Source organism: Sabethes cyaneus, chromosome 3 (genome assembly GCF_943734655.1).
Source record: "Sabethes cyaneus chromosome 3, idSabCyanKW18_F2, whole genome shotgun sequence".
Taxonomy (NCBI): domain Eukaryota; kingdom Metazoa; phylum Arthropoda; class Insecta; order Diptera; family Culicidae; genus Sabethes; species Sabethes cyaneus.
The window spans coordinates 220,659,279-220,671,587 of NC_071355.1; the positions used below are offsets into that span (position 1 = coordinate 220,659,279).

General features: G+C 41.3%; 1 protein-coding gene across 1 annotated transcript in view; it reads left to right on the forward strand.

The window, feature by feature from the left end:
* LOC128740749 (protein O-mannosyl-transferase TMTC2) overlaps positions 1–12,309 on the forward strand; it is a 407,393-nt gene that overhangs the window by 164,539 nt on the left and 230,545 nt on the right. Inside the window, exons 4-5 of the mRNA XM_053836313.1 lie at positions 10,530–11,570; positions 11,904–12,039. Of these exons, the coding sequence (XP_053692288.1) occupies positions 10,530–11,570; positions 11,904–12,039 (1,177 nt within the window). The remainder of the gene's footprint in view (positions 1–10,529; positions 11,571–11,903; positions 12,040–12,309) is intronic.

The following is a 12,309-nucleotide window of genomic DNA, read 5'->3' on the forward strand; positions in this document are numbered from 1 at the left end:
ATCTTAAAATAGTTTCAAAAGTTTCAAAACATCTCAAACAAGAGTCAAAATAATAACAAAACAGTTTCAAAAAAGTTATAATAGAACCAAACAAGTCTCCCATGTATCTCAAAAGAGTATAAAAGGAGTCTCAAGAGTTTCAAAATAGTCTAAAAAGCCTCAAAAAAGCCTCAAAAGAGCTTCAAAACAGTATCAAAGAGTCTCAAGCATCTTAAAAGAGCTTGAAGTCTAAAAAGATGTTCATACGAGTCTGAAGTTTCCTCTTCTGTTGGGTACTCTTACCACTGCGTCCATTATTTTGAACTATTGTGGTGAGTCTGAAGTTTAAAAGGATGCTTAAAAGAGTTTAAAAATAGTCTAAAAACTCTCGCAAAAGAGTCCTTAGTGCTGTATTATGGTTTATACGGAACACGAAAATGATTTTCGAAGAAAACCCTTTTAGGAGATAACTGAGCGACGGCCCGTTCAGAAGCTAACTTCCCCCTCTATCGAAGCGGAGAGCCCGTTGAAACGTAAAGTCGCTTTACAATACAGTCAGTGATCTTTTGGATGAACCCAAAAAACTGTTAACTTATAGCTTTTGTTACTATCGCAGCATCGGGCTCTTGCAAGTTTGCCTTGCGTACTGCACCCTTCAAGATTTAATAGTGCATGCCACTGCTTCCGTCCATCCAGTATCATGAAACTGATTGAGGTCTATTCTGACACTTGATTTGGACTCCTCCAGCGGGGAATCAGTGTTCTAAGTTTTGTTGCAAAATCATGCTCATGCGTAATTTGCCACAGCTCGTATCGCTTGACTGAAGCGTACACCGCCCTGAAATCCGAAAACAGACTGTGAGTTTGCAAGTTGTTGTCTCGGCAATTTGGTATTTGGTCCTTTTATAGACGAAGCTTGGTCAACAAAGGTGTCCATCAGCCTTCAATATTCGATGAAATTTTTAAATAAACCTTTCCTGAGAAAGCTCTGGTGATTTCTTAGAAAATAAAGGCTTTTTTGTGTCTAATAAAAATATCTAAACATAAACAGCAACATTTTTTAACAGAATTTATAATTTTTGTAAAACAAAATATTAATGGAGGTTCATAAATAAAAAATTTATTATGTCAACTCTATACATCATTATCGGCATTAAAGTTCTCAGTCAAAAGCCAAAAAACGATAAACTGTGTTTCAAGCTTTTGTCGCCGTTCATACTGTCATATTGTACTGCTGAACATGCGAATCACTCACAAATGATACTTCCCCACAGCTTCGGTAAACATGCACAGTAAGTAATGCACAAATGAAAACTTCTGCATAACATAGCTTTCAAAATTACAACGCAAGTTGTATCCGCTTGGAAGACAATGTTGAATATAATATGAGCCAAGCATGGTGCTTGATTGATGTTTACTTGATTGCAGTGACGTCGAGCAAACATCATCGCAATCGTCCTTTCTCCTCCCCCACCCGACCGACCGACCGACCCCACCGAGCCATGTGTCGGTGGATAGTCTGATTAATGCATAATTAAAGCATTCCAATGCGAAAGACAAGCACTCCCGTAAAATACGAACACAATGCCACTTTGTTTGGTGAGTGATTCCCCAATCTCGTGCATAAAACTCTCCGCACGGCATCTGCTACCGAACACTTACGCAAGCATCCCGCCGCCTTGACAGGCAGCAAGCTGCATCATCCTGTTCCCATATTTCAACTTTTGTCAAAATAGCTCCCTCGCCTCGTTCGCAAACAGCAATCTCGTTTCATTTGGCCCGTTGGAACCGAACCGAATTTGCAACCGGCAAAAGTTTTCTCATAAATGAAACCGAAAGCTTTGTCTACTGCAACTCTGTTCATCGCTTCAACCAGCAGAAGGATATTTCCACTGCAATACAGTACCTACTACAGAAACAGGTTTGGCTGCAGAAACAACTCGAGGAAATTTCACATCTCGAAAGCTAGCATCCATGACGGCTTGCGGAACGCATTATGCGGGGCTGCTACACGCACATTAAGCAAGAATCAAAAGAACTTGTCAACTTTTTGCTCAGCGGCCAGGCCACCGCCGTGCCTGGACCAGACACTGCCAAACGCTAACAATGCTTCGAATGTGCTATAGCACACTACTACTACTGGTTGATTACTTAAAGTTTTGAAGAAATCACAATCCTGAAAGTTTTTGTCGCTCCACATCCACATACTTGCCGGCTAAATTGGCAAATTAGGACGGTTTGTGCACCGCTTGATTTCGCTCCCGGCCCGTGTACGACTCAACTCTTCCCGGTCGGAAAATTCGCAAAAAGAAGCACAGCTCCGGAAGCACGGCTCCGCTCCATACGCGCCCACGCACACTCGAGACCCCCAGCACAAGGAACGGAAGAAGCTGTTCTCACAAGCATTTATTTGAATTTTCTTAGCAAGTTACTCTAATATTTTCTTTTTAGTTTTTCATTTTGCCTCCATTCTGTGTGATAAAAACTTTTCCCATGTGCTTGTCGGCTTCGGTCGTGTCGGTGCGGATGCTTGGAAGACCGGAAACTTTAACCTGAGCAGAGAATGTGAAGCTTCGGTTGCAAAGACTCCAGCAGTGTTCAGCTCGCAGGCATGGTCAGCAACTACTAGGCACTTCATGGGTCGTGCTCTCTGAACTGCACTGAATTGAATTTTTGATTAGACTTTCGGGTTAATGTTTGACTGCCTTCGTAAGAACTTCAGCTGCTCGGATAAGCACTGACCCGTAACTGTGTTTGACTTGCGTCGGATCATGAAGGACAACTGAGGCATGGACAAAGCAAAGAAAAATTGGCTTTTATGTAAATAGTGCTCATAATGTATAAAATATTTTCTGAAAAGCTATGTGTTCTCGCATCCATACCTTATAGATACTCTAATCGTATCATCTCTTATTTCAAATGAAATCAAGTAGGGCATTTGATCTTACCGAACAGTTCCGTAATATAGCAGGCAGCTTCCTCCGAGATAAACTATCTGATGAAAATCAACGCTGAGGGAGGTTAAATCCTTAATCAGAAGAAAACGCAATTTGATTCCGGGGTGCGTTCGGGTCAGAGAAAGCAAAATACGCTTCGAACTGATAATGGTGGGGCGCTTTTCATCAGTCATTTCGTTTGCCTCGTGGGAATATATAACTTGTATCGGAAAGCTTCGCATCATTTTTTTTCAGCTTAAGCTTCGTAAGCGACGCTTCCTGTCGATTGAAAAAGGAAACAAATCTTCCTGAATTAGATTGAAGCTCGAATAATAGAGCGTTCCGTACACTTGTCGTTCCCGTTGACGAATTCGATTAAAAATGTGTGCGATCAGCGTATCAAATCATCTATGTTGAGACTCAGTTTGTGCCAAATGAACATTTTTTCGCGCTTGTGAAGCTATTGATAAGAAGATGCATGAAATTTTTTAACTACTCAGTAATTGAAACACAATCATATTTATTTTCATAGCAAAATTTTTCATCGATTTTTCACTTAATTTAACTTCTCTGGTTACTCTTCTTTCTTACTGAATTCTATATTACCCCGATGAAACTCCTTGAGGGCACAAAAGTCCCTCTTATATTGTGCAACTAGCTGATTGCCCTATCTCACTTGGGGCCCCATTGTCACTCAGTCACTTGTATATCTGTTTTTGTAACGAAAACTCTCATAATGCAAGAAACAACCCCCTTTTTGTCATTTGAATATGTCTACTGCCTTTGTCAGTTCCTCTCACGTTGTCTCCCAACCATTTGTAAATCTGTCTTCTTCTCGGTAATCCCTATAAATCGGCACAAAGCCTTTTTCACGTTTTTGAAACTTCCCTTTTATAATGTCCACCCTATTCCCCCTTTCAGAAATAAAATAACTTGCAATAGAGGGAGGAATGCACGATTGTGTAAAATCTCTCTAATAAAATAACAACAACAACAAATAACACAACTTGTACAACTGCTATCGTTCCAAATGTAAGAGAAACGCACCTATCTACCCATTTGAATCTTTCTCTTCACTTGTAAGAGACCGTCTCCTTCTTTTGTCGACCCCCGGTGCTGATTCTTTTATGACAAAAAACATGTTGTGTTTGGCAAACGACGTCCAGATGTTCCGGAGCTATGGCGGAACTTATGCATCGGTTTGCTTAATAAAAATCGCAATAATGGAAACGAGACAAAGGTTTACGTACCATATATTCCTCCTCAGTGGAACCCCTTCGGAGCTATGGCCTCCTCCCTGTTATGACCCCCCCCCCCCCCCCATCCTTTTGTCACCCCCCTGAGTTTTGATTCCCTAATGTTAAGGGGACATAAACGACTAAAACTTTTGAAAATTTCATAATTTTTTTTTTGTTTCATATTTTGATTCTGCAGTCTGTTCCGCTTATTTTGATACTAATTTTGTAATGACCCGACCACGGTAAGTGGCCGAAAAACGATCATACACAAAAGTATTCCAGTGCGGCGTTTTATTCCGACGAGGTTGTTCCACACTGCACTGGAACGCTTTTGTACATGATCGTTTTTCGGCCACTTCCCGTGGTCGGATCATTACAAAATTAGTAACAAAATAAGCGGAAATGACTGCAGAATCAAAATCTGAAATAAAAAAATAATGGATTTTTCAATATATTTAGTCGTTTATGTCCCCTGTGTGCCAAGTTTAATGAAGAACCGTTCAGGTGTCTCGAAATTATGCCCCCCCCCCCCCTCTCTTATCAATCCCCCAGTGATGATTCCCTTATATTAAGGAATATGTGTGCCAAATTTGGTGGAGATCGGTCAAGGTGTTCTGGAGTTATGGTGGAACATACTTACAAACATACTCACGCTCGCTTTTATATATACAGGGCAGGGATGGTTCGATCACTTTGACTCAATTTTGATTCATTTGACAGTAGCGTCCTAACCGAGCAAAATTTGACAAATTGATGTATGGGACATTTGTAGATAATAACTAAATCTACAATTTTGCTGAATAAAGTGTTGCTGTATCTTTTATAGTTACAGTGCTACAATGCTAGTACATCATTAGTAACTAAATGAACGTTCATTTAGTTACTAAAGAGGTACTAGCATTGTAGCGCCGTAACTACAAAAGTTACAGCAACACTTTATTTAGCAAAATTGTAGATCTAGTTATTATCTACAAATGTCTCATACATCAATTTGTCAAATTTTGCTCGGCTGAGCCGGTAGTGTCAAATGAATCAAAATTGAGTCAAAGTGATCGAACCATCCCTGATACAGGGTGTTAGGTAGCTTAGTGCAGATATTTCAGGAGTTGATAGAGGACCATATTTGACGAAAAAAATCCTTTTACGCATATGGTCAAATCTCAACCGTTACAGAGTTAATGAACACTTTTAATTTCCGGTCCGGTTTGCCTAAAATTAGTCCTGGTACAAAAACTATGCTAGCTAACTCAATTCGGTTGCTTTCATTGGAAAACCGAAAAAATTTTGTACTGAAAGTTGGTCTTAAAGCTCCTACTTCATTACATTTAAAAACTTTTTGGAAGCAAAAGGCTATGAAATAATTGTTTTTCAGGGCGATTTTATCGAATTTCTCCTAAAAAAGAGTGATAAACCTAGCTGCTGTTATTCACCAATTTAAATAAAGCTCAGGTACCATTCCCCAATTCGTTCTTTTACCTAAAACCTCTATCTCTTTTAGTTTCGTTGCAATTTTATTTTTTAAACCTATGATTTTGGGTGTTGAATTAGAATCTGAAAACAGCAAGAATTCAGATAGGGTCTGACTAGAGAGCCCAATCTTTGTTGTGCCATAACTCCAAAATGCCTCCATCGTTCTCAACCAAACTTGACATATGTGGCATATATATGATGAGTGGATGCCCATAGAGGGATATCTATGGAGTGGGATAGAGGGGTGGTCATAGAGGGGTGCACCATAAATGGGGATCGAATTTGGTTCTTTTCCATTATAAAGATGTAAAAGCTAGAACTGTAAACATTGTAAACAGCTTCTCATTGGTTTTTCCTTTTTATTTTACTATCTTGTCTTAAAGAAATTTACTACTCTCTGCAACAGACAATGGTCGAAATAAGCACGCGTACTCGGGAAACGATTCGCAACTGAGTTCACTAGTATTATCAAATGTTGATCTTTTGACGTAGTACTACGGCTTTGTTTACAGTACTGGAACTGGTGCTACCCAGTTTGTGAAAACGAAAATAGAAGTGTAACGTTTGAATGAAAGATTTCAAATGGTAATAACTAAACCACTTAACGAAACTGAACAATTTATATTTCGTTGGATAGATAAAAAGGAGTAGCAATTTTATTGAGGGGGTAGGAGAGAAATTTTATGGAGGGCATAAGAGGAGGGGGGGCTCCTATACAAATGAAACACAAATTTCCTCAAAACTTGAGAACTAATCAAGCAAATGGATCCAAATTTGGCATGTGGGGGTTTTATAAGGCAGGATTTTTTTCTATGCTGTAGTGAGACCCCTTTCCATTCTAAGAAGTGGGGGGGGGGTCCCCATACAAATGAAATTCAAATTTCCTCAAAACTCGAGAACTAATCAAGCAAATGGAATCAAATTTGGCACATGGGAGTTTCAGAAGGGAAGAATTTATTCTATGGTGAATTAAGAGCCTTCCCCTCTTAAGAAAGGGGACTCGGATGCAAATTAAATACAAATTTCCTCATAACTCGAAAACTAATCAAGCAAAAGGAACCAAATTTGGCATGTCGGGGTTTTCGGAGTAAACCAACCTCGTGTTTTTAGTCTTGGCCTTGAAATGCGGTCAAGCATATATATTAATATTTTTTTGAAACAGTGGTTCTACAATTAATGAAGGGACGGTAGGGGAAAGTAATGAAATTTTTTTGGAGTTTAGGGGAAAGAGCGGAATTGTGAAGGGGGGAGGGGGGCGGGGTTTATTGGTAGCAACGCTTAACAAGTAGTTGTTTTGACTACGTTTTGTCCAATGCTGAAAAGTTCATGTGTCGAATCAAGCTATAATCTGAGATTATACCCGGATTCGAACCCACAACACTCGCCTGGGTACCCATGTACCTGGTCGCTGGTACCCATGTACCTTTGAACAACAGAGGCGCTGGACAAAAGGAGACTGCACAACCCCCTTTTAAAGGTAGCGACGTATCTGGGTGGGTTATTTCATTTCAAGGTCAAGACTAAAAACACGGGGTTGGTCTATTTCATGGGAACGGAGCCTCTCTCCGAAAACCTGTGCTGAGAATCGCGGCTAACACGCTGACAGACGAACAGTGTTACGCGCAGTATTCTGTAAGTCTGGCCTGCATAGTGTCGTCGTCCTGCCAGTAAAAACAAGTTAGATTAAAACTTCTCGGTCGGTTTTTCTACAGTAGAAAGAGGAAGAGGCACAATTTGTGTCTAAAAATAACCCAGCCAGATACGTCGCTATCTGAATAAGAGGGTTGTGCAGTCTCCTTTTGAACTATAAATTTGGCATGTGGGGGGTTTTGGAGGCATGAATTTATTTTATGATGGATTGAGACTCCTCACTCTTGTGGTAGAAGGATAAGGACTCTCATACAAATAAAACAGAAATTTTTGCGATTGTTATATATTGTCTGCTATGTAGCAAGCAGTAAGCTGTGAAAGTAAACCAGTAAAATCTTCCTGGAGCACGAAACACTGAATCGACGCCGCCTTGTTATTTGTAACCAATGACCCTTTCAAAGACCACAAGCGAGTTAAAGTAAGATTATTGAAACATGTCAAGGTACGCATAATTATATTTAATACAATAATCTGTGGGCTGGTCATTCATTACTATTTCAACCTTTATGATGCACACAAGTGATTTTTAAAAGAAATCTCTATGTTTCAATGCTTGCGGCGTTGTAAGGCTTGTTCGCGACAAAATTTGGACACCCCCAAACACACACAGCTTCGGAAATACATTAACAATGAGTGGAATATTTTGCAGAGTGCTAGACGTATGTCTGTTCTTTCTGAAAATATAACACTTGTTTATATTACAAGCGCTCAGCGTAAAATGGCGTCGAAAGAAGAGCAGGTGCGAAAAGCATTTGTGTGCGGTCGCAATGAAAATCCGGATCTCTCGTTAAGAAAGCTTGCCAAAAAGCTTGGATTTCCTCCAAGCACAGTTTACAGTGTTTTAAAATCGTTCGATATTCGCTTGACAACAGCTAGGACGAAGGGAAGTGGAACAAAACAGATCTGTGGAACCACCACAAGGATGCGACGGTAAAATAAATATTTTGGAGGAGACCAGATCTTTCTGTACGCACCATTGCTCGTAAAATAAAAATGTCGCCAATACTCGTGTACATTTCTAAGCAACGACAAGACATGAAGTCTTTCAAGGTGAGGACTCTGCCAAACAGTAATGATACGCAAAATACGACGGTTAAAACACGCAATCGTAAGCTTTATCGCTCTTTTCCGTAAACTGTGTACAGCAATCGTGGCCAGCCATAAAAGACGATCATTAAGACTGTCGCAGTGGCCTTTTAACCCAATGCCCTTGTGGCATACAAAAAAAGCTTTATCGCGAATATTGAACGAAGTTTCCATGCGTTATAATGGACGATGAAACGTATGTCCTAGAAGACTTTAAACAGCTTCCTGGTATGTCTTTTTACACTGCCATGAAACGAAATGGCGTTGCAGAGCATTTTAGGACAAAGAAGAAAGTCAAGTTCCCCAAAAAATATTTAGTATGGCAGGCCATATGCAGCTGTAGTCGAGCAAGCAAAAGTTACATCATTGCGGGAACGGTTAACAAGGAAATATACCGTGAAGAATGCCTGCACAAACGATTATTTCCGTTCCTACACAGCCATGATGTATCCTCGCTGTTTTGGCCTGATTTGGCATCCTGTCACTACGCCAAAGATGTTTTGGAATGGTATGATGCTAATGGAGTCCATATTGTACCGAAGGAGGCGAATCCACCTAACTGTCCAGAGATACGCCCCATCGAGCGGTATTGGGCTTCGGTGAAGAGAGAGCTGTCCCAGCACAAACAACAAGCAACAACTATAGATAAATTTCGAAAATATTGGACAAACGCAGCGCAATTGGTTGCCAACAAGTCTGCACTGACCCTCATGGCAAGGGTAAACTCCAAAGTTCGCCAATTTTTCATGCAGACCGAATAGGAAATGTTAATTTGTTTGATAATTATTAACGATACACACATAAATTATATAAAATTGTTGCATGGATTAAACTTCTAGCAAATCCATGTTTCATTGAAAAATTGAGGTGTCCAGATTTTGTCGCGAACAAGCCTTACTTATAAACTCCTGTCCACGTCTTTTCAAAGCCACCATTGAATTCAATAAAGAATTGAATCTGAATATTTCGCTCTTTCTTCTAAACATTCACTTAAACAATGGTACTCACAGATTCTTATGAACATACACATACCAGAAATGCAATTTACATTAGTCTTTGATCTAATGATCCGATATAGTCTTACGTCACCCTTTCGTACAACTGTTAGGGCTCTACACCTTGAAGTTTTTAGTTTCATTTATTCGATATATTGCTAAAACTCTTGGAAGCTGGCTGCGTTTATTCTTTTTTATGCCTAATTAAATTTGATTTCATATGAGAATATTGAAATACAAAACAAAACATATCTAAATAAACAGACAATAAAACCAGTGAATAGCAAAACATTTTACCAGTTTCAGTGACATTAGCCGAAAAATGACGCAAGTCGAACACCGCCAAACCCGAGCTACCGTCATCCCAATTTAGTACGGGATACTCAATTATTTGTACAAAATATACATTGCATCGTTTCAACCCTCATCCATCTAGACTCACCCTTCCCCTTCTATAACTCCGGTGCAAACGACCGCAAATGAACGTACACAACAAATACACCCACCGAGCACGCCTATTCGGCCTATTGCCAGCATCATTACCGTAATCGAGTGCGATTACACTCTGTGGGGATCATTTTCCGTTCCGATCATCATCGCCGGCAACATTAATTTCCTTTCAGCTCGATTCAACCAACCACCCACCCACTAGCCGCCGCTGCCGGTCGGTTTCCCGGTTGTCGGTTACAAAACAATGATTGCGAGAACAAAGGTAAACAACTCGATCGAAATTATTTTATCCCGATCGTTTTCTGTTCGGCCTGAAGTCGGTCGGTCGGTCGGCCCGCACTACTGAAACTGGCGGGATGGATTACATCTCCCCACCGCGGTGTCTCTGTCTCCCAACACAACCCACCGGGAAGTTCCTGCGCCCGAGCGATTACTTTTTCATTTATGTACCTGCCTCTGAATCAACACGATTATCATCGCTCGTAATCATCGTCGTAGATGTCGGATTATGATGGTGCTGAATAATTCATGCTTTCGAAAAGGGAGATGCACTAATAGTGTTTGCCGTTCGCGCGCGCTCTCGTTCGGCACTCGTCGGTGCTCTCGCAGTCGAAAATTCACTGTCTATTGATCTGTTCAATTTGGACAAATTGTTCCTGTTGCTCTTCGGTTTATCCGACTTGGTGTGAATTTTTTATTGAGTCAGTATTTTTCTTTCATTTCAGCACCGTTTTCGGAGCGTGGGAATCCTCGCGGTTGCTCTGGGCACCATGCTGCACATGCGACTTTCACTACCTCGGCCGGCGATGCTGTTTTCCTCAGCGGATAATCCAACGGCCAAGATCGGTTCCAGCTGGACCCGATTTCTGACGTTTTTGTACCTGCCGGTGTTCAACTTTCGAATGCTTGTCTATCCGGATGTGCTGAGCTTCGACTGGGGTATGGACGCCATCCCTCGGATTGCTAGTTTGTTCGATAGGAAAAACTTACTGACGGCACTGTTTTACGGATTGCTGTCTAGGGCGATTTGGGTCAACTTCCGAACGTTGGTGAAACACAGTTGGCCAAGTGTAAATAGTAACTTCAATAGAAAACTAGCTAGTAAACTTGCGATGGCCCGGGCTGGCCGGGAGAGTTTCGTAGTTGAGGACTCGTGCATCTACTGTAAGCACGACTACGGTCTGCATCACTCGAACCAGTGCCGGGCGTTGCACAACAACAACAATATGTCTTCGATTGTTTGCGGGTGCCTGTATCCGCAGTGTAAATATTTGTTGTTATCACCTTCAGTTGTTTCCGGATATTTTCCACGCTTAGAGGGACAAAAGTCCGCAACCGTAGCAAGCAATGTTAATGGTTACTGGCCCAAGCAACAATACTGGCAACGGAACAAACCAGTAGTAAACGGCTTCAGTAGTGATCATCTGCCCTTCACGTTGACGATGGATTCTTCGTGCCGCGCGATGTCATCATCCTGTTCGTCTTCATCGTCCCTCTCGTCGTCCTCTTCGTCGTCCTGTTCCTCATCCTCTTCCGCATCGTCTGTTTCATCATCATCTACCGATGACGTAATGACAAAACCTAACGCCTCAGCAGCCATCCTGATTTCCATTTCCTTGCTGACGCTTCCTTTCCTGCCGGCAAGTAATCTGCTGTTCTACGTTGGATTCGTTGTGGCCGAACGTATCCTCTATCTACCCAGTGTTGGCTATTGCTTGCTGATAGGACTGGGTGTGGGAAAACTCATCGACGGAACTACCAGTTCCGTTCATCTTCGGAATAGCAGCAGAACAAGTGTTAGTCGAAACAGTAGTGATGGTGGTTCTCGTGTTAGTATAAGTGGCTTCCGAGGTAAAAATGGCAAATGTATCGATGGTGATAGATATAAGTACCGGGGCAACAGTGGCAACACGTCCGCCGTCGGTTCACTCGGTGCAAAGCATCACAAGAATCACTCCGCAGTGTCAACCGGTACGACCGGTTGCTCAACGGTGTTCGCTAAGAAAAGTGCCAATAATAATCATCGTAATGGATTTGCGGGAAGAAAATCCAGCTCCGTTTCGGGGCGCAGTGATAGTGGTAGGGATCGATACCAACAGCGCAAGCGACAAATCATTCTGCTGTGCTTCGGCGCGTTGCTGCTGGCTTACAGCGGGAAAACCTTGCTGCGCAATCTGGACTGGTACGATGAGGAGAGTCTGTTCCGGAGTGCGATCGGCGTCAATCCACCGAAAGGTAAGAGTTTTATCATACTTTTAGGAATACACAATATCTTTGAAACATAACGCTTACATTGATTTGCATCGTTTTACGGGTAAAATTTGAATTAACGTCCTCGTCAAATCCTCGTAAAACTAAACTTGAGTAACATAAACATAACTAAACATAAAAAAATTAGAAAGATTGTGTTTTTGCGAATAAATCTTGAAAATTAAAGAAAACTTTTCAATCCATATTGACCTATGGGTGGCGTAAAGTAGCATTAAATATAGTTTATAGTGCTAA